This window comes from Oncorhynchus kisutch, linkage group LG9 (genome assembly GCF_002021735.2).
Source record: "Oncorhynchus kisutch isolate 150728-3 linkage group LG9, Okis_V2, whole genome shotgun sequence".
Classification (NCBI taxonomy): Eukaryota; Metazoa; Chordata; class Actinopteri; order Salmoniformes; family Salmonidae; genus Oncorhynchus; species Oncorhynchus kisutch.
Genome location: NC_034182.2, coordinates 24,053,356 through 24,075,635, shown reverse-complemented (window position 1 = coordinate 24,075,635; position 22,280 = coordinate 24,053,356). Strand labels below are relative to the sequence as shown.

The 22,280-nt window shown below is 44.8% G+C and overlaps 1 protein-coding gene across 11 annotated transcripts in view; it reads right to left on the bottom strand.

The window, feature by feature from the left end:
- Positions 1–48: 48 nt before the first annotated feature.
- LOC109896940 (H(+)/Cl(-) exchange transporter 3) overlaps positions 49–22,280 on the bottom strand; it is a 70,686-nt gene continuing 48,454 nt past the window's right edge. For 4 of the 11 annotated variants that reach the window (XM_020491400.2, XM_020491406.2, XM_020491401.2 and 1 more), the window contains 13 exons: positions 15,293–15,453; positions 14,575–14,674; positions 14,165–14,352; positions 13,696–13,818; positions 12,875–13,081; positions 12,517–12,597; positions 11,878–12,426; positions 11,442–11,628; positions 8,677–8,894; positions 8,393–8,573; positions 7,373–7,589; positions 5,266–5,341; positions 49–2,668 (listed from right to left, as the gene is read on the bottom strand). In XM_020491400.2, the coding sequence (XP_020346989.1) occupies positions 2,489–2,668; positions 5,266–5,341; positions 7,373–7,589; positions 8,393–8,573; positions 8,677–8,894; positions 11,442–11,628; positions 11,878–12,426; positions 12,517–12,597; positions 12,875–13,081; positions 13,696–13,818; positions 14,165–14,352; positions 14,575–14,674; positions 15,293–15,453 (2,468 nt within the window). In that variant the 3' untranslated portion in view covers positions 49–2,488. Of the gene's footprint in view, positions 2,669–4,275; positions 4,333–5,265; positions 5,342–7,372; positions 7,590–8,392; positions 8,574–8,676; positions 8,895–11,441; positions 11,629–11,877; positions 12,427–12,516; positions 12,598–12,874; positions 13,082–13,695; positions 13,819–14,164; positions 14,353–14,574; positions 14,675–15,292; positions 15,454–22,280 lie in introns of all 11 variants that reach the window. The other 7 variants (XM_020491404.2, XM_031832203.1, XM_031832201.1 and 4 more) reach the window with 2 other exon arrangements.

The following is a 22,280-nucleotide window of genomic DNA, read 5'->3' as shown; positions in this document are numbered from 1 at the left end:
TATTAGAATCCTGTTAATGTCTAAAATAGAAGAACCCACTCAGACACATTTTTGCAATTTTCTCATTTTAATTTAAAACAATTAACTTTTACACATTGTTTTAAATGTACAATCAAACCATCAATGTAATCATACAATTAATGTACAACTATCTACCATAAATAAAAGTCAGTATGAAGTTATGAAAAGAACAGTGTTTGGTGACACCACATGGGTTAAACAAGGATGATGCGCTCGTCAACCAACAGCAGGGTTGAATCCATCAGGGCAGTGTTTCCCAAACTTGGTCCGGAGGCCCACCCTGGGTGCACATTTAGTTTTTGCCCTCGCTCTACACAGGTGATTCAAAATAATCAAAGCTTGATGAGTTGGTTATTTGAGACAGCTGTGTAGTGCTAGGGCAAAACAACTCAATGTGGACCCAGGAAACCCTTCATTAGGGCATGCAATGGAAAACGTTTGAAAAACATTTGGCAACGGAAAATATCCGTTTCTTATTGGACAAGTCCCTCCCTGTTTGTTTTATTATGTTTGGTGCCCAATGAATATCAATGTAATAGGGAGAAACATGAAGTCACCACCTGCCTCCACACGCTTTAATGTGTGCCTCAAATGGCACCCTTTTCCCTAAAAAGTGCACTATATAGAGGAAGGGTGCCATTTGGGACACATCCCATAACCTTCACTCAGCAGCTAAGGTGCTACTCTATGCACCTTGTCATTGAAACAAAGCCAGAGAGAGAGAGAACTCCTTTGACTGGCGCACGCATCAAGGTCACTGCTTCCTGTGGTGAACCACACATTAAAGGGTGAACCAGATATACGATCCTCTTATTTTTTTCATGAGTCTAGGTTGACACATGGAGGGTTCAAAACTATTTCCTTTTGTGTACTGTGTGCTTCTACATATCCCCAAGTCCAAAATATACAAGAGACTTTATTGAAGTTTAAAAGGAGTTACTGGCACACCTCCCAAAAAAACATGTGAAATGCACCTCCTATTTCAGTCCTTTAAATCTACAAATACGAAGAAGATTTCATGTTGTACTTGACGACGAGGCAGAGGAGGAAGAAAAGATTCAGCTCCAGTGGAAAATACAAGACACATTTCTCACACCATGAGGCAGCTTAATTAAAGCAACGTAAAATATCTAAGACATGGTTACTGTGCAGTATTACCATCAACATCCTCATAATCATCCATTTCTTTTGTTCACTTGAAAAAAAAAGTGGTTTTCCAGTCTTGACTTTGTTTCATTACAAGCCGTAAAAAGTTACTTGATTATGTAATATATCAATACTCTAAAAGTAGTTGCATTAGTAATAGTTTGAAAAGAAAAAATGATTTTTTTTTTTCTCCTCCAGTAACAGAACTTCACCTTGAGTTAGTGTTCCTATTTATTTTGATATACACACTGCCCACCATCACTGTCGGAGAAACGGACTTTTCTCATCTTCTCATTCAAGTCTTTTCTCATCTGATACTTATGCGCGTGCACACACACCTCTATGGCATACTGCCTACCTGGCTCAGATCAGAAGGTAATTGCACACGCGCACACACACACACACAGAGTTTTTCACCCTTTACTTCAACAGGGGGTATGTAACCGATGAGTATCGGACTCTTCTGTACAGAATGTTTTCACATACATCAGAAAGAGACATTTTGTTCTTGAACTACAACACTCAGACATTAACTAACTACTCCAGTACATCCTGCTTGTACCCTTGATCTTCCTTCCTCTCTCACACACACACACACACACTCTCTCTCTCTCTCACCCACACTTACACCTTGGAGCAACGCCCAGTCTAATATCAGGAGGATGCCTTTAGGGGGGAGGGGGGGAGTTTGTAGTTTTGGGTTACTATGACAACCTGATTGGAACGTGGAGGTGAAACGCACACATGCATTCTCTCGCTCAAAGAGAGTTCACAGGTAAACAATGCTTTCGAGGACGGACGGGGTGTGGGGAGGGAGGGGCACAGTGGGGGTGGAGCCTGGCAGGGCTGACAGCCAATCAGCAGTCGAGGTGTCTGAAGGTCGCTCCTCGCGTCCTAGCGGATCATTCTGACCTCTTACCTCGGTAGCCAGGCTTCAGGCTCACAGCAATGTCCGCCAGCGTGAACCAATAGAAACAGGACAAGGACGAAGGAGCATGAAGAGTGTGTTTGAAGGAGGTGCAATTCGGCTAGTGGCATGCTTGTGTGGCATCTGTGTATGAGTGAGTCTGATCTCATGTATGTATGTATGTTTCTGTATGTAAATGGAGGTGTGTGTTTATATTGCATTCCTTGTGTATATATGCCCCAGCCTGTAGTAGCTGCTACCTAGGGGCCAAAACGTCCCTCACAGCAGCCATTTTTAAAGTCCTTTTAGAGTCTGTTTGTCTCTTCCTTCCTGTGGCCTCTAGAGGGCTCTGGTTTAGTATTGAGGTGGATTTGGGGTGGTGTGTCCCAGGGGTGGGGGGGGTTGGGCTGTGCGTCATAGGGTGGAGCCGCGGCCGTCCAGTAGGTTTACCACCTCCTCCTCGCTTTCCTCCTCGTCAGCTTGACGACCCGGGAAGGCGGTGACTAGTTGAACATTATGTTGTCGGGGTCTTGGTTGGCCATCTGGGCCATATGACGAAGGATATCTTTTTTTGTGATAATACCAAGGAGACGCCTGCAGGGGGAGAGAGAGTGTGTGAGAGAGTGTGTGTGTGAGAGACAGAACGAGTGAGAGAGATCGGGGGGAGTGAGAAAGATTGAGAGGGATAGAGAGAGAGAAAAAAAGAGAGTTAGTCAGTGATGAGCTGGCAGGGAGCACAGTCTGGTTGGCGTGGGAGAGAATTGTATCGTGTTTTTGTTGGCTAGTGCGGTTGGTTGGCCGGTCAGTGGTGGTTTTGGCCGGGGATACAAAGGTGGAATCAATCGAGAGAGAATGATAATATTATTTATTTGGTTAGATCATGTTATCTAACCAAAATAATGGGCTCTGTTAACTGACAAAATTGTGGCAATTCGGTTGGGGCCTTCGTTTGGGGATTTATATTATTTTGGGGCCTGACACTTAATGATAAGTTGCTATATATCAAAAATAAAAAAATTACTAAATAATAATGATGAATTCTACAGTCTAGAGAAGCAAATGCTCCATTTCTTCCAAACTGTATCTGCATTTTAGCCCAAGGGAATACAGTAACAGGGAATACAGTAACCACTCAGTCAACCGTGACAGTCAGTGTCACTGCAACCATGCCAACAAAAACACGAGTGCCACTGGTGCCAAGGAAGGATACGAGGTGGAGAGGAGAAGGTGAGTAACCAAGGGAGAATGGTGAGTGAGTGATTCTCGTTAGAAGCCTGGAGGGAGGAAATGAACTGAACACACTAGGAAGAGCAAGACTGAACACCTTGCCTTACCAAACCTTCACAGTCCTCAGGGATAAACATTCTGGAACACCCAGTCAAGCGTCTTCAGGCTCATTGCTACCGGCTCCCTTTAAAAAGGTTACTCCTTTCTGAGAGCCAGGTGGCAATTGGTTGAAATGTAATATAAAACACAGAGGGTCAATTACCGTTTGCAACCATTGTGCAAACGGATAATAATTAGATGTCCATTAGGACATCCTGATTCATAGAATTGCCTTTTTGTTGTTGTTATAACTACAAACACTTGTGCTCTTGAACTGAGATTTCGTGAGAAACATCTGCAGACACTGGAGAGCGAGAGAGACAGACGTTGAGCTGAGAGAGTGATGAGAGGCTGTCTTTCAAAGCGTCATAGAGTAGGAGTGCTAATCTAGGATCAGTTTAGCCTTTAAGATCCTAACGAATATGATTATAAGGACTGATCCTAGATCAGCACTCCTACTCTTTGACGCTTCATGAATACGGTCCCTGATCTACAGAACAGGCCTGTTGAAGGCGGGGCACATGTAGGAAGTGGAGGGGACCAGATCTGAAGTGAGGGAGGTTGAGGTGGGAGGCAGCGGGTGAGGCACGGGGGTTGAGTTCAGGTGAGAGGGGGTTGAATGAGGGGTGGGTACTGTTTAGGATCAGGGTGGGTGTTGGATGTGTGTTGCTTGTCTTAGCTGGCTACCTATACTATAGGTATTAGCTACCACAACACGGCTACTACCACCATCACACCACCATCACTTCACCACCATAGAGTTCACTCTCTCAGGAGGAGGGTTCTACTAGGCCTACGGCAGAGACACTAGATGCTAAATCTCCCCCTCCCAGAAAAACCAACGGTCCGCTCCCACGTAGCGGCCGGTTACTCGCCAATCGGTTAAGGGGACGCCGGCGGAGCTACGAGCTGTCGGGTCAGATGTCGTCGATCTGTTGGTCCGCCAGACAGACGGACGGACGGTGACCCAGTTGGGGGGGAGGGGGGAGCGAGAGGGAGAGGTAAAAAGAAAGACAAAAAAAAAGAAAACAAAACAGGAAGAAGCAGTAATTAATTGGAGTCAAACTGTACTACGTCCAAAATGGCACCCTACTCCCTTCATAGTGCACTGCTTTTGAACGAGAAGTGCATTACACAGGATATAGGGTGCCATTTGGGATGCTTTTAAAGTGAAATTATGTCATGTTTGCGTGTGAAGGTTTTTGATGGGCCGAGTGATACACACACAAAAAATAGGCATGGCTACATGGCTGTACGCAAGTTATTGGGACAGGGACGGGGGGACGAGATCAATATACAATCAGTATATTCATGCTTCTATCTATATTCTATAATAACTTCTTATAGCAGATGAAGCAGCCCCTACTACTGATGAAGGGACTAATAGCTAGTGGCATGTCGTTGATGGAAATGGGCGGTGGAGCAATAGTACGTGACGAGGATCTAACTCATCAAGCTTCAAATGACAGTTCCCATCAAAGTCCAACATTAAAAGGACCCATAACAACACCACTCATTTAGAGTAGATCTTTAAAAAAATATATACATCTTACTAACTGTTGTTAATGACTAGTAGTGAATGAATAGGGAGACCAGAGAGTGACAGAGTGACACTTGTGTTTGTGAATGATAGGGTATCCAGTGAGGAGAAAGTGGATGCACCCCCCCCCCCCCCCCCCCACACACACAAAAAAGAGTGCATTTGTGAGTGAGTTGAAAATATGACACAGTAAGACGAGTGGGTTGCTATTGGAAACGGGAACTGTCAGTTACACTTTCATGCGTCGCGCCTAGGTAGGTGGGCAGAAATGGGGAAGGGGGAGAGGTCAGTGGAATGGGAGGGGACAGGGGGCGGGGCTAGTCACCAGGGGCTCCGTGTGTTCCTTGAGCTCCTCCAGATGCGCTAATATATTCTTCTTAGTGATGATGCCCAATACAATCCTGTACAAACACACACCTGTTACTCAGGAGACTGCCCGTCGCGCAAACACAGAGAAAGACAGAGAGAGAGAGAGACAGCAGCACAAAGCATACAAAACACAAAATAACTTATAAAAACATAAATAAACATAACTTAAATGACATAACAGTGTCAAATCATAACAAAGTACCAAACAAATCCTAATAGTGTTGCTTTAAAAAGAATGGTCAATAAATATACTACTCCTACAGATGGTGATTTTATATCAGCATGTGTCAACTGGATGCCAACTAGTGTTATTCGTGCATATGATTAATCTTTGTGTTGGTTTCAATAACTTCCTTGTTCACTTGTAATGGATTCTAACCTTGTGAGTAGTAACTGAATCAAGTATTGTAGATAAATAACCTTGGATATAGTATGTCTGATGTTTCTACGTTTAGCCTAAATGTATAGCTACTGAATGATACATTCATTGAGACCAAAGGTGGCATCAAACAATAGAAAATTAGACAATTATGACAAAAATAAAAATGTATAAAAACAAAAGGACTGCCGTCATCTGTAATCTCAGTCACTCTGCCTCTCCTGACTGTGTCTAAACATCCATCTTTAAACATATACTTAGACTATGACTGCCGGGTAATAACGCACAGAACGAGGGTTTCTACACTTCTCTGGAAACAGCTCTGGTGGACATTCCTGCAGTCAGCGTGCCAATTGCACACTCCCTCACATCTGTAGCATTGTGTTGTGCAAAACGGCACATTTTAAAGTGGCCTTTTATTGTCCCCAGCACAAGGTGCACCTGTGTAATGATCATGCTGCTTAATCAGCTTCTTGATATGCCACACCTGTCAGGTGGAATGGATTATCTTGGCAAAGGTGAAATCCTCACTAACAGGGATATAAACAAATCTGTGCACAAAATATGAGAGAAATAAGCTTTTTGTGCGACTAAAATTTCAGGGATTTTTATTTCAGTTCATGAAACATGGGACCAACACCTTACATGGTGCGTTTATATTTTTGTTCATACATCATTGGATGCACACTGTCTGTCCTGTAATTCCTATTTTAACCACCAGGTGTCCCTTCAGAGTCATATTCAACGAGTGAGCTTGTACAGTACAATTGAAGGCCACCAACTTCTAAAACAAGACACACGAGTCCCTCCAAAGGAAACTGGATAACAACAATTTTCTGTCTCGAGCTTGTTTAACGGGAATTTTTCAAATCTATGATTTACACTCACTATTTTTCAATGAACACACTGCATTCCTTAAGAGCTTCTTAGTCATGCTACTGAATAAAGCTAGATAGGTTTCCTCTCTTGATGATACCTGTTCTACAGTAATGGTGGTAGTATATTGGTGAGTGTCTCCTGTCTGGTATTTGTTAAGTGGTATTTCAGTAGATATATTGGTAAGTGTAGCGCAGCTAGCATTTAGCTGAGAGGCCATGCAGGTTACAGCCTACAGGTTATAACAGGTTATAACACCACGGCTCCCAGTGTCCATGCATCGCTCTACAGTGAGGCGATGCATGGCTAGTACGTCCCATTATCCAGACTAGCATATCACTTCAAATGCATGATGTCCAATTCCAGTAGTGTGTGTATATTGGAACAGACCTTGAGAGTGTGTTGTCTGGTTTGTGTTGAGGGAACTCGGTGTTGCCTGTTGAGGTGTTAGTTCAGGTTGCCAACATGGAGGCTGAAGTAAGGAGGACGTAGGAAGACTCTTTCCCCCACTGTTCCCTCCTTGACTTTCACCCCCCCCCTCCCCCATTTTGAAGCTGTGATTCCCTCATCCCTTTTCCATTCCCCCCAATTTCTTCTCCCCCCTCCCCTGCCCTATTTCCCATGCCACCCTAGCGATTACCCCTCCCCCACCACCAGCACTCACACACACACACCCCCCACCCTCTCGTTTCACTCTTTATGCATCACCAGACATTGTCGGAGGCCCAGCTTGGACAAACTCCCAACCCTCAGATCCCCCCCAGCCATCACCCCTTCCCATGCCACCCTACCCCTCATCTCATCTCACCCATTGTGTGTCACCAGACACTGGCGGAGGCCCAGCTTGCGGAAGATGTCCACCACGATCTCCATGGGCGTGTGGTCGGTCACGGTGAAGGGGCTCATGTCCAGGATGGAGCGCAGCTTGAGGGGCCGCGGGCTGTCGGCGGGCAGCGTAGGGGCGTGCTGCGTGAAGTAGACCCGCGAGGTCAGCAGGATACCCTCCTGCTTCCGCCGTGCGTTCTCTGTTGACAGTTTGGAGGGAGAGGGTGGGTGGAGAACGAGAAATGAGATTTGGTTTGTTTCTAAGTCGGGGGGTACCCGAGCCATACCCATGCGATGTTTAGGTCCTACCCTCCCCAGGACCAATTTTGGGCCAAATGTAAAATGTAAGGCCCGGCCCTGCCTGAAACCCAAAATAAAACTTTCTCTGTTAGTATATCCATTAGCTGCTCCTCTCAGTCTGTCACTCACTTCCTGCCCGCTGCTCGCTCTGCATGTGCTCTGGGAGTATCCATAGCAACGGCTCTGCTTGGGCTGCTCTGCTCAATGACGAGGCATGAGAGAGCAGTTAGCTGCTACTTTGAGTCACTCTAAACTCCCGACAAACTCAAGTAACATTATTATTTCTTGTGAAATAATGTCTCCGGTCTTACATTTGACGAGGTTGAAGCACTTCTGACACCATGTTATGATCTTAGTCAGATATGACTTTGAACAAACGGCTCAGGTTCAAAATGTTAGTGCTACCAAGTCCTGCCCGTACCCTAGTTATTGATGAAAAACAAAACAAACAAAACAGGCCCTCCCCGAGCCTAACCCGATGCATAATGTAGGGGCCTGTCGGGCTTGGGTCGGGTAGCAGAGCTCTAGTGCCAGATAGGGAGGGTTTACACTTTTGGCACAATTCCATTGGTTTCATTGGCGCTAGGCAAGCTCAATAAATTAAGTGCAGCTAAAGTATTTGAAAGGGAATAAAATACTAGTTTAACTTAGGGTCTGGTTGAATCAGATCCCCCTCCCCACACACCCTGTAATCTCTCCTCACCTATAGCGATGGTGATGTCCCTGCGCAGAGCGAAGCCAACCAGTCTCTGGGATTCCTTGGAGACAATGACAGGGAAGCCGTTGTAGCTGGTCTCGTTGATGATCCCCTGTAGTTCCTCCACTGTCAGGTCGTCCTGCGTCAGCACCGCTAACGGCGGATCACTACGCCGCGGCCGCATCACCTGAAGTCACACAGGAATGGAAAAGCATCATGTATCTACTTGTGAATCATTTTTGTGAAGTTTGTTTGTTTTGATTACTGTGTGTGTGTGTGGATATAATCACCTCCCGCGCCAGTGTGGTGTGTGTGAACTCCTCCTTGGCGTCGAGGAAGGGGTACCCGTTCAGGCGGATGTGTGACTCGTAGATGCCCTCGCGCCCGAAGGCGTCGCCCACCCACTTGCTGGTCATGACGGCGGCCATGAGGGGCACGATGTACTCCAGGCCGCCCGTCAGCTCAAACACGATGACCACGAGAGACACGGTCATCCGCGTTACACCACCTGGAGCGCAACACAATGATTCACGTATTATTCACCAGGCAAGTTGACTGAGAAGTGAGAGCACCATCTTTTACAGCAACAACCCGGAGACAAGGGAAGAGGGAGAGGACCAAAGCCTTACAGCAAAATAGATTACATTTGAAAAATCGACCAACACAGTCCATATAGCAATGTATCACAAGGGGAAACTGACACAGAGTAAGAACAACAGACAGAACCATAAAAACACAGACAGACCCACAGCCAGTGAAGTCCTTCAGTGTAATCAAGGACCTCAGCCATCCAAACCATGGTCTGTTCACCCTGCTACCATCTCGCAGACGGAAACAGCACAGGTGCATCAAAGCCGGGACCGAGAAACTGATAAACAGCTTCTATCTCCAGGCCATCAGAAGAGCCATCACTAACCGGCCACCGCCGGTACTCTGCCAGGCACCTTAGAGACTGGTGCTCCCATGTATATTTAAGGCATTGAAAACAGGTCACTTTAATAATGTTTACATACCGTTTGACCCACTTTATACATATATACTGTATTCTAAGCTTGGCTCATCCTATATAACTATTACTGTACACACCTTTTCATATACTGTCTATACACACCATTTATATTTATATTCCGGACTCTGACATTGCTCTTTCTGATAACGCTAGACTGGCACAATTACCGTATAACCATGTAACCAACGTTTATGGATGAAGGCCATCATGGACATAAAATACAATTAATTTACTGTATAACGAATGCCCCAATATAAGAAAAATATTGATTCCTTTAATATGAATCGATTCTTTTTTAATTATTATTTTTCACAAATTGAATGATTCGCTTCGCCATTGTAGCAGTTGGGGTTCGGTTCAATCGCGGTAAATGGAATCACAGGAATCAAAATAATAATTTGTGAATCTTGAACAGTTAAAGGAAAAAAATTAGCTGTATCCTTCCAAAACTCATTTTGTAGATACTTTAAGTTGGTTTGATGCCAGTAGTCAGCCTGAAGTAAACACTTAAGGTAAGATACAGTATATTGCGCCCTATAAAATCTGCGATGGGGAAGCATGCTGAAACAGTAATTTCGAAAGTTATTTTCAGAAAAACATTAACAATTAAATGTTGACTGCAAAGTAGGCCTACCTGACATGATGACGGGTACCAATCAGGTGCGCATTTATTTTCCAAACTCTGCAATCACACGTGCAGTACACAAAGCTGACAGAAACACAGCTTGCCCCAACGCTCTCTTGCTATGCAGTTGAATTAAAGGGGAACTACACCCTCCCAAAAAAAAATTCCCAGACCTCAAAGGGGTTCTCCTGAACAGTTGAATGATAGGTGGGAATCAAAAGTTTACCCTAAATAGACATACCCAAACTTAATTATTTTTCATGGAGATGGCCATAAACTGGTAAAGTTGGATAGTTCTCGAAAGGTCTTGAACTCACCCTTCTGGTAAAAATAGTAATAAATTGCTGAAGAGTACTCACTTTTGAAGACAGAAGCTCAAATACATAGTAATAAAATAAATATGATCATACTTAATAACAGTACAATATTGGCACTATTTCATATAACTGCCGACAGAGAATTTCCTTCTAAACGTCCACTGAGTGGCGCAGAGACACCATTCAAATGTGTTCATACTCATCAGCTTTAAGGACGAAGTGATTTTGTCTGTCTATGACCAAGAGAAAGTGGTATAGTTTCAATTCTATGAAATGCAGTATTTATTCACGTTGAGAGCTCTAAATCCGTTTGAGGATCACAGCAAGATTCAACTACACAGGCTGGATCCGCTAAGACTGTCACCGTTCGTTCATATGCCGTCTCACAGGCTGGGATGACTCGCTCAGGGGAAGAGTAAATCAATTCTTTGTCTGGATAGGCCAGAAAATGTGACACGTTAATCCCTACGCAAATGTAGGTGTGAAACCTGACACTTCCAAGTCAGCTCGCTGAGAAAGTGGTAGCGGAGAGCAGACAGATTTCTGGCATTATATGGCACAGGACCCTAAGGCGTTCACAGAGCGCTTTATACACCAAAATGGCAGTCGGAACCGGCCAAAAAAACGCTTACATTATGGGGGGACTTAACATAGCAGTGTTGTGGACTTAGAACATACAATTGTGTTGTTATTGTAAAAAAAAAAAAGTCAAAACCTGAATAAAAATAAAATCACAAACCTTGAAAAATAAAACCAAGAAACCAAGATAACAAAACGTATTTTGTGCGATAAAAAAAAAAAGGGGGGGATTTCATAGGGCCCTATAAACAACACACAAAAATAAAATGCTATTTGAACGGTATTACGGAGACTGCAGTCATTTGGCTGGCCAATAACCATCATCCAAAATTCCATGATCATCACAGCCCAAGATATTGCGCATTCTTTACTTGTTTTATACTTTTTGGATTATGTGCGTATTTTTATTGTGTTGCTAGATATTACTACACTGTTGGAGCTATAAACATAAGGATTTCGCTGCACCTGCAGTAAAATCTGCAGATTTTTGTATGCGACCGATAAACGTAGATTTTTTACACTCACCCAGACATGCGGCGGCCCCCACCATGGCATAGAGTCCCGGGGTGATGCAGTCTGTGCCTACCTCGCACCACTCCCTGAACACTAACCAGTCGTGGTGGTAGTACGCCAGCTGCTCCACGGCGATGCCAACGATACGCCCGGCAATCGCCCCGATGGCCATACTGGGGATGAACAGGCCAGCAGGAACCTGGGGATATTAACCACAACTCAAAGAACCACTCCAACTATTTCTGAACATTTCCTGCTGAAAAAACATCCTGAACTAAAATCCCAATTCCAATTTTGCTCAATGCCTTTCAACCCCAAACCTGATCAGCATTACTTGGAAGTGTTGACTACAATCGAAGATCTGCATTAGGCCACGATCTGATCATTTCCCCAATACAACCACATTAACTAGACAGCACTCCACCTGCCCCCCCCTGCCGTTCCTCACCTTAAGTCCGAAGGTGAAGATGGTCATGATGATCTTGAAGATGAGCGCCAGGCACAGCTGCCAAATGGCTGCGTACACCCCGGGTCCAGCCGGCTTGTTGGGAGACGCGTCCACAAATGCCTTGCTCCCGTTCATCTGACTCCTGTACTGGCACAGCTGGGACGATTCCAAGGGTCCGCAGTCGGTAAACAACTCTTTAATCAGCTCGCTGGTGTTCTGCCGCGTGTACGGGTTGGGGAACGCCACGACCGCGGTAATGGCCGCCACGAAGATCACCTCCAGGATGGGGTACTTCCCGAAGCGGGTGGACTTCCTCCTTCGGCACCAGGCGATGTTGGCCTTGATGAAGAAGGCCCCCCAGAGGCCTCCAAACACCCCCAGCAGGATGAAGGGGATAAGCTCAAACAGGTACCAGGGGGTGTGGTACTCCACGTAGAATAGGACCAGACGGCTGTTGCCAAACGGGTTGATGGAGCGGAGGACGAAGGCTGCCACCAATGCAGCGAAGAAGGAGCGCCACAGGGTCTTCAGAGGGAAGTAGTAGCTCACCTGGGGGGGGGAGCAAGGAAATTATGGCGTGTGATTCAATGTACAGACACACAGTCAGTCACATGCACACACATTCAGTATAAAACATACCTCCTCCAAGCTGAAGAGTACTCCTCCTATGGGAGCACCGAAAGCCACGGACACCCCGGCCGCTGACGCTGCAGATAGGACCTGCGGAGAGAAGACAAAAACAAAAGAAACACAGGCCGAGTCAGCGGAAACACCGACAGGAATTGACCTAAAACACAGTCGTATATCCTACTATGTGGTGACACAGAAAAGGTCTGAAGACAAAACTCCACACGTTCATGTAATACAACAGATACAAACACAAACCATATCCGCTCTCTCCTTAGGCTCGTTCTTTGACGTACTTGGACAATAAAAGTTGCACGGTACTGTATCTGACCGCGCCTAACAGAACCGTAGATCACATAATCGCACGCACCTCTCGCTTCTTGGCCTCGTTCTTGCTGTACTTGGGGAAGAGGTACGAGAAAATGTTTCCGCAGCAGCAGGCCACGTGGACCAAGGGTCCCTCCTTCCCCAGGCTCAGCCCAGACGCTACAGCCAGCACCAGGGTCACAGTTTTGATCAGCAGGGTCCACTTCCCCAGGTAACCCCGGATGATGAACCCACTCAGAATGGTCTTTATCTGGGGAGACAGAGACGTGGGGGGAGGAAAGAAATAAGATATGCGTTTCCCATTAATATCTCCCTCCTCCTGAAGTGTGCCCTCGTTCACTACTTCCCACAAACCTAAAAGCATTGGATTGGTGGAGGCATGGGCTAGTGGGAGTTTCCACCATATTTCTTCTACCGGTAATTTCCTTACAAATCAGTGAAGGGAAGTGAACAAGTGCACACTTTGGGAGGAAGGAGAGGTACTTGAGACATGGCCAATGTAAATGTCCTTTGTTCTCTGGGAGAGAGAAGGGAGAGGAGGGGAGGTGTTCGCAGAGTCTATTGAAAACGTTAAGGACGCATTAAGCTCACTGGTGTGCTGGAGTTTCCTTTCTATTAAATGTCTAAGGGAAATATCTGTAAGTTGAAGAAACTATCCCTTTAAATTCAACAAAATAAACAAAAAAGGTAAATGTCCAAACGGCTTCAGACTAAGAATTTACAAGACGAACAAAACATTTCCAACTGCTCCCCGTGGCTAATCCTCATCTCTCGCTCTTCCTGAATCACAATATATACTGTATATATAGTGTGCGTGTGTGTGTGTGTGCATCCATGTGTACGTGTGCGTGTGTACGACTTCACCTCAGGTATACCGGAGCCACAGGCGTAAGGGGCGAACACCTTGACCAGTAACACAGCCAGGAAGGCGAAGGACAAAGCCCAGTAGATGTACATGAAGTAGTTCATGATGTAGGAACCAGGGCCCTGGGACAGAGGAGGAGGAGGAGAAAGAGCATATTATTAACTGTCAATACACTGACACAGGGTATACGGACATTTGTTCTGAGATTAGATTCATAAATGTGTCTGCATCAGGAGAATACATATAGAACGACCAAATCAACTCCTGGTGTCATCTATAACAACATGGAGTCAGTCTAAACAGTGGTGAAGACACTTTATACCTCTCTCACCTCTGCCTGACTTGTCACCTCTCTACACTGGTAACCGCTAGCTTATAACACCGATAAGTTGCTATATTACAGCACATAAGGTGCTTATAACAGCTATTTGAAACCTGTAACACCTACGTCAATGAAATCCTTCTCACCTCTTCCTGGCCCAGGATGAGCCCCGCCCAGCTCTTCCACTGAGGACACTTGTCCCGCTCAGCGAACGTGGTCTCGTTGGAGCCCCAGCAGCACTGCTCGTGGTTGAACCACATGGCATTCAGACACACCCCCTCCTTGATGTCGTTCAGCCAATCAGCAGCGATGTCGATTAGACCAGCCAGAGCACCTGATTGGACAAGGAGGAAGAAGAGAGGATGAAGGGGAGGAAGAGAGTATGAAGAAGAGGACAGGGAAGAGAAGAAGGAAACGATAGTTTAAGCCTGTGCCACGCTGACTTTCATCAAAAGCAAGACGAAAAACATACATGTTGTCGATGATGAGCCGACATTTACTGTAATTACCCGTAACTGGCTATTAGTACAGGTGAGCTCAGGTGACTGCGTGTTACCTGAGGCCAGCCCTGTCAGTGTCACCACCAGCCACCCAGACCAGGCATCATACAGGCTCTTGGTAAACTCCCAAGCTGATTCCTTCTTCTTAGCATTGATCTGCGAGCACACACACACACACACACACACACACACACACACACACACACAGAGAGAGAGAGCAGGGTTAGAAACACACACACACACACACACAGTTCTCCCCCTTTTTAGAGTAACTATTAACAAAATATTGATAATTTATTACCACTCATAATGAGTGGCGTAACTACCCATAAACTTGTGCTGCTACTGCAGTGTGTCATATTGACAGCAACTATTACTGTTCCCATTTGGCAGGTATAAAAAGAAATCTAACAATAAAAAATGTCAAAACATCAGAAAATTCAAATGAGTGAGGTTATGACATTTCTAGGAACCACTCAGATATAGCAAAAGACGAAATGGTTTCCTTGTGGTGTTTACAAGCCATGCACACAGAGCCACCACAGAGAAAGTAGGGAACACTTCTGTCTAGGCTAGGGCACCATTTAAGGGGCCCAGCACAGAGCCCTGGGGGACACCCTTGTGATTGTTTAACCTACCTTAGTTGAATACACCATTATGCTAAATGACTCAAATGTTATCCATCTATAAAATGCATTGCATCAGAGCCACAGGTTCTGCAGCCTTTCTTTTCTTAAAGCAGCCTAGTTCCTTAAATGTAAATGTTGTCCTCACCTTGCGGTGGCGTTCCCGGTCCTTGCACTTCTCCCGGACCCAGTCGATGGTGTGGAAGTCATCATAGGTGCCGACCCCCGGGATGGGCTCCTCCAGGAAGTCCAGCAGGTGGGTGGTGCTACTCATCACCCCGCCCCCGTTAGACATGACGTAGTTAGATCCTACAGGAGAGAGAGCGAGCGCAAGTCAGTGAGAAAGTTCCTGTGAAAGACTGGCAAACGGTGGAGTACTAGCTCGCTGACAGATTGCTAGGAGTCTGGATGGGTCAAATGCTGCTACGAAGAAGCCATCTGGGTCAGACAGCGATGTAACAATCTTCCTGGTCAATTTGCACTGAGAAACCCAGGTGAAAAAAAAAAGAGAGCGTCAGAGTAACAGCGTCAGAGAAAACCTCCCAATCTTTGACTAATGCAGTCACATCATACAAGGGAGATGATTCCCCCCGCCCTCTGAACGAAGACCAACCGCAGTCAAAACGCTGCTACCGTACATCGAAACCTACCAGCAGAAGACTGAACAGTGTGTGGTGTTGTCGTCTTTTCTCCTTTCTTCTCACATGATAGTCATCCCTTAAATCAAATTACGCCAAACCCCAGCTCCATCTAAAAAAATGTTTTAACACTGTGTGCGTCAGCTCGGAAGCACTAAATATCTGCTCCATTATCGGACCCATTAGGAAGACACTGCGAAGCACGGCACACGCCGCTGGCTTACGAAAACTAATGAGAATGAACATTGGGTGGAAACCCCGTCCATCCATCTGTTGGCTGCTGCATCTCAAAACCAGAGCCAGACATGGTGGAGAGAGACTAACTGCTGTACACACACACACCTTCTGTTATAATCAGATATCCTAATCAGTTACTCCCTCACCCTCAGGCACTCTGGAGCCAAATAGAGGTGCAGTTGCAGACTTGATGGCAGATTGAACACAGAAGGTAGAAACCAAGGCTTATCTAGGTCTCTTGAGTTCCTTTCAACTAATCACTCACTGGTCATGGAGGTTAGACTCAAAACAGTAGTTCATTCAGGTTCTAAAAGATGTCCTTCCAAAAAGGGCCGTTCGGGTTTAAACTGTGAAGGAGAATGTTTACTTCCAAGTCTGTGAGGTTCTCTTCCTCGAAACTCGTTTAACAATCTCAGATAACGGTTCCCCATAAAAATAGGCGCAAGGACACGCGGGTCTTCCTACGGTCACATGGTCCTGTGCACACTACAGGTTGTGTCGTAGTAAAACTGTGACAGGGGAAACAGAGGCACAGTAGTGGTGTGACTGTGACGTGAGCGCTGGCCAAGGATTACAACAGGTGACTGTTGTGCACCAGTCTGCCATTTTTGTGTGTCTTGGATGCAGGCATTACAGGATGTAGGTCCTACGCGGATAGACGTCAGACACTGTGCATAAAGTAGACTACGCCACACCTAGAGTATAACACAGTATAGCCTGCCGCCAACTGTGCTCTTTCAGTAAATGTTTAACAGATTTCCAGTTCACCAAAATAAGGGATTGGACCACACAACTTTGGTCACCCTTTAAGCGTGATCAGTTGATCTTTACAAAAGCACAGAACACGTAGCAATATTGCATTCGAATACAAAAATTGGCAAACTATGTTTCAACTGACTGAAAAAATGGTTGTATGTATAAAAACAAAAAAATTCAAAAATGTAATCACATTTCATGAATTCATCCAGATCGTAACGATAATCAAGAACGATCATTGCCCGATGATCATTGCTAATGCCGGATGTCCGAAATCCAGTCAGGTCAGGCTGTGCTGGTTAGAAGCAGCGCCTGCACAGCATCTAAAAGGGACAGTTAAATAGCTTCTACTGCTGGCTGACTCACGCACACGTCACAGACAGACAGAAGCAGAGATTGAGAAGAGCCCTTAGGCCACCCCTGCTCCATCTCCATTCATCCGCTACAGCACTAACTCAAATGGGCAGCCAACCGCCATTTTGAAAAAGGTCATCTCTGCTGTGGATGTGATGTGAGGGAAATAAACAATGACACCGTTAAACTACATAGTCGGCGACGTAGCACTGAAAAACAGCACACAGTCGTCAAGAAGAAGGGGTCTTTAAAAAGTACGTGCTTTATCGAACATTGCTTCACAGTATTCTCAGAGTGACAGGAATTACACAGAGACAGGTCTACATTCATGTAATCTTTCCACACAACTCTGCCGAAAAAAAGGGGGGAAAAAAGAGGGAAATCTCATGTAATGAAACTCTGACAACTGTACAAGGGTGTGGGAATTCATCCAAGAAAAAACAAAGTCACTATTGTGTCCAAAAAAAAAGTTAAAAAGAATGCTTTTGTCTCAAGTATGTGGTAAATCATTTGGGGGCATGCATGAAATTAGAGCCATTCTTTGTCGTGCAAATTCTTCTATTCTGCTCAGATACACAGTACAGTGTATTGTGTATTTTTCCAGGGCGATATTTTGCCTGAGAAAGAGAAATGCAAACATTTCTCTCCACCCTATGGCAAAATGTATAGAATTACAGGAAATTAGCTGGAAAACTGGAAATGTCTCTCTCCACCCCATGGCAAAATGAGTTAGAATTGCATGAAATTAGTTATAAAATTGAATAATCTTCTCTCCGCTTTAAAAACGGCAACATTTTCTCTATGCCCCATATCAAAATGTTTAAAATGGCAGGAAATGAAATCTAAACTGTCAATGTTTTCTCTCCCCTGTCAAGAGGTAGGCCCCTAAAATGTTATGGTGGGGGGGGCAACAAAATTTCACTCAGGGACACTAAAAAACCTAGGGACGGCTCTGACTATGGATGTGACCAGAAAGCCACATCAGCCAATCATGATGAGTTCAGATTTTTTGTGGCCCCCACCACCACCAAAGTTGCCCATCACTGGCTTATAGTGTAGTAGAAAGTCCATTGTCCAATAGAAAGTACGAGTACATAGATGACAAAACTAAAATATTAAATGTTTTATTTAACTAGGCAAGTCAGTTAAGAACACATTCTTATTTACAATGACGGCCTAGGAGTGGTGGGTTAACTTTTTATTTTATTTTTATTTTATTTCACCTTTATTTAACCAGGTAGGCTAGTTGAGAACAAGTTCTCATTTGCAACTGCGACCTGGCCAAGATAAAGCATAGCAGTGTGAACAGACAACACAGAGTTACACATGGAGTAAACAATTAACAAGTCAATAACACAGTAGAAAACAAAGGGGGGGTCTATATACAATGTGTGCAAAAGGCATGAGGAGGTAGGCAAATAATTACAATTTTGCAGATTAACACTGGAGTGATGAATGATCAGATGGTCATGTACAGGTAGAGATATTGGTGTGCAAAAGAGCAGAAAAGTAAATAAATAAAAACAGTATGGGGATGAGGTAGGTGAAAAGGGTGGGCTATTTACCAATAGACTATGTACAGCTGCAGCGATCGGTTAGCTGCTCAGATAGCTGATGTTTGAAGTTGGTGAGGGAGATAAAAGTCTCCAACTTCAGCGATTTTTGCAATTCGTTCCAGTCACAGGCAGCAGAGTACTGGAACGAAAGGCGGCCAAATGAGGTGTTGGCTTTAGGGATGATCAGTGAGATACACCTGCTGGAGCGCGTGCTACGGATGGGTGTTGCCATCGTGACCAGTGAGCTGAGATAAGGCGGAGCTTTACCTAGCATGGACTTGTAGATGACCTGGAGCCAGTGGGTCTGGCGACGAATATGTAGCGAGGGCCAGCCGACTAGAGCATACAAGTCGCAGTGGTGGGTGGTATAAGGTGCTTTAGTGACGAAACGGATGGCACTGTGATAGACTGCATCCAGTTTGCTGAGTAGAGTGTTGGAAGCCATTTTGTAGATGACATCGCCGAAGTCGAGGATCGGTAGGATAGTCAGTTTTACTAGGGTAAGCTTGGCGGCGTGAGTGAAGGAGCCTTTGTTGCGGAATAGAAAGCCGACTCTTGATTTGATTTTCGATTGGAGATGTTTGATGAGTCTGGAAGGAGAGTTTGCAGTCTAGCCAGACACCTAGGTACTTATAGACGTCCACATATTCTAGGTCGGAACCATCCAGGGTGGTGATGCTAGTCGGGCATGCGGGTGCAGGCAGCGACCGGTTGAAAAGCATGCATTTGGTTTTACTAGCGTTTAAGAGCAGTTGGAGGCCACGGAAGGAGTGTTGTATGGCATTGAAGCTTGTTTGGAGGTTAGATAGCGCAGTGTCCAAAGACGGGCCGAAAGTATATAGAATGGTGTCGTCTGCGTAGAGGTGGATCAGGGAATCGCCCGCAGCAAGAACAACTGCCTTGTTCAGGGGCAGAACGACTCGGGGATTCGATCTAACAACCTTTACTGGTCCAACGCTCTAACCACTAGGCTACATGCCGCCCCAAGGCAGGTAAATACATAACCATATTTAGAGATAAGAAGAAGAAAAATCAGCAGAAGGTAGAGGCTAAGCTAGTTCAGTTATGATGATGATCCATGGTTTGGTGACCCTCATAACCGTTCTCCATTTGGCATGTGGTCAGGGACACACCGCTTGTGTGTATTTGCTGAACTTGCCAGCAATGTGTGATATCGTGCTGGGGTCTGTTAGTGAGGATGGCATCTACCCACAAGGACTGTTTCACACAACCATGTTATGACCATGTTATCCAGGGGCTAACCGTGTGTGGCTTGGCACAGTTGGCAGAATGACAGGATGCAATTAAGCTGTTTTTAATGAAGCCTAGGGTTAGCCTATAACAATACCTAGGAGAGCCAGTTGGTGCTAAATGCTACGCCAACTAAGGATATCATTACAAATGCTAGGAGACAAGGTGCTAACTGCTAAGCTAACATGAAATACCAGAAACCTGGGACTGATTTTACCTGGTGTGATCTGTGTGAAGTGGGAACGTGATCAAAGCTCAAACACTGGGGTATGATTAGTCTCATCTGATGTGGCTCTAGGGGGAAGGGAGGACACAGGGATGAGCAAACAAGTAAGTGAACTAATAGTCTAGCAGGTAACATACCATTGAAGTCGGAAGTTTACTCCACAAATTTCTTGTAAACAAACTATAGTTTTGGCAAGTCGGTTAGGACATCTACTTTGTGCATGACACAAGTCATTTTTCAAACAAATGTTTACAGGCAGATTATTTCACTGTATCACAATTCCAGTGGGTTAGAAGTTTACATACACTAAGTTGACTGTGCCTTTAAACAGCTTGGAAATTCCAGAAAATGATGTCATGGCTTTAGAAGTTTCTGATAGACTAATTGACATCATTTGAGTCAATTGGAGGTGTAACTGTGGATGTATTTCAAGGCCTACCTTCAAACTCAGTGCCTCTTTGCTTGACATCATGGGAAAATCAAAAGAAATCAGCCAAGACCTCAGAAAAAAAATGGTTAGACCTCCACAAATCTGGTTCATACTTGGGAGCAATTTCCAAACGCCTGAAGGTACCATGTTCTTCTGTACAAACAATAGTACGCAAGTATAAGCATCATGGGACCATAGGAGACGCGTTCTGTCTCCTAGAGATGAACGCACTTTGGTGCGAAAAGTGCAAATCAATCCCAGAACAGCAGCAAAGAACCTTGTGAAGATGCTGGAGCAAACAGGTGCAAAAGTATCTATATCTACAGTAAAACGAGTCCTAAATCGACATAACTTGAAAGGCCGCTCAGCAAGGAAGAAGCCACTGCTCAAAAACCGCCATGAAAAAGCCAGACTACGGTTTGCAACTGCACATGGGGACAAAGATCGTACTTTTTGGAGAAATGTCCTCTGGTCTGATGAAACAAAAATAGAACTGTTCGTTATGTTTGTAGGAAAAAGGGGGTGGCTTGCAAGCCGAAGAACACCATCCCAACCGTGAAGCACGGGGGTGGCAGCATCATGTTGTGGGGGGTGCTTTGCTGCAGGAGGGACTGGTGCACTTCACAAAATAGATGGCTTCATGATGAAGGAAAATTATGTGGATATATTGAAGCAACGTCTCAAGACATCAGTCAGGAAGTTTAAGCTTGGTCGCAAATGGATCTTCCAAATGGACAATGACCCCAAGCATACTTCCAAAGTTGTGGCAAAATGGCTTGACGACAACAAAGTCAAGGTATTGGAGTGGCCATCACAAAGCCCTGACCTCAATTCTATAGAACATTTGTGGGCAGAACTGAAGAAGCGTGTGCGAGCAAGGAGGCCTACAAACCTGACTCAGTTACACCAGCTCTGTCAGGAAGAATGAGCCAAAATTCCCCCAACTTATTGTGGGAAGCTTGTGGAAGGCTACCTGAAACGTTTGACCCAAGTTAAATCATTTAAAGGCAATGCTACCAAATACTAATTGAGTGTATAATAAACTTCTGACCAACTGGGAATGTGATGAAAGAAATAAAAGCTGAAATAAATCACTCTACTATTATTCTGACATTTCACATTCTTAAAATAAAAAGTGGTGATCCTAACTGACCTAAGACAGGGAATTTTACTATGATTAAATGTCAGGAATTGTGAAAAACTGAGTTTAAATGTATTTGGCTAATGTGTATGTAAACTTCTGACTTCAACTGTACATATAGACATAAGCCTAACCAATTTTTATTGGAATCTTAGACACCTCCGTACCGGTTAAAACTCAGACACCGGTAGGATTGTCAAATGTTTGCCTGCCGACAGTACTTAGTACCTCTGAATAGAGTGTCGGCAGTCTCTCGTGTTCACACAGAAAAGACCTTGGAAGTCATCAGCCACTCAGCCTTGTTAAAATACTCCAAACCAGACGGTGGCAGTAGCGTTGTTTGGCAATGCATCTCAGTGCATAATTCTTATGGTCTAGATTCCAAGCGATCTGTGCTAATGTTGTTATTTTGTGAAAGCCCTTGTCGATACTAACCAGATGGCCACAGCTAGATAACTATCTAGCAAGATGAAGAAAGTAGACCTAAGCGGAATTATTAAAATATTTATTTTAAGTTTTTCAATACATTTGAATATTTGTAGCTACT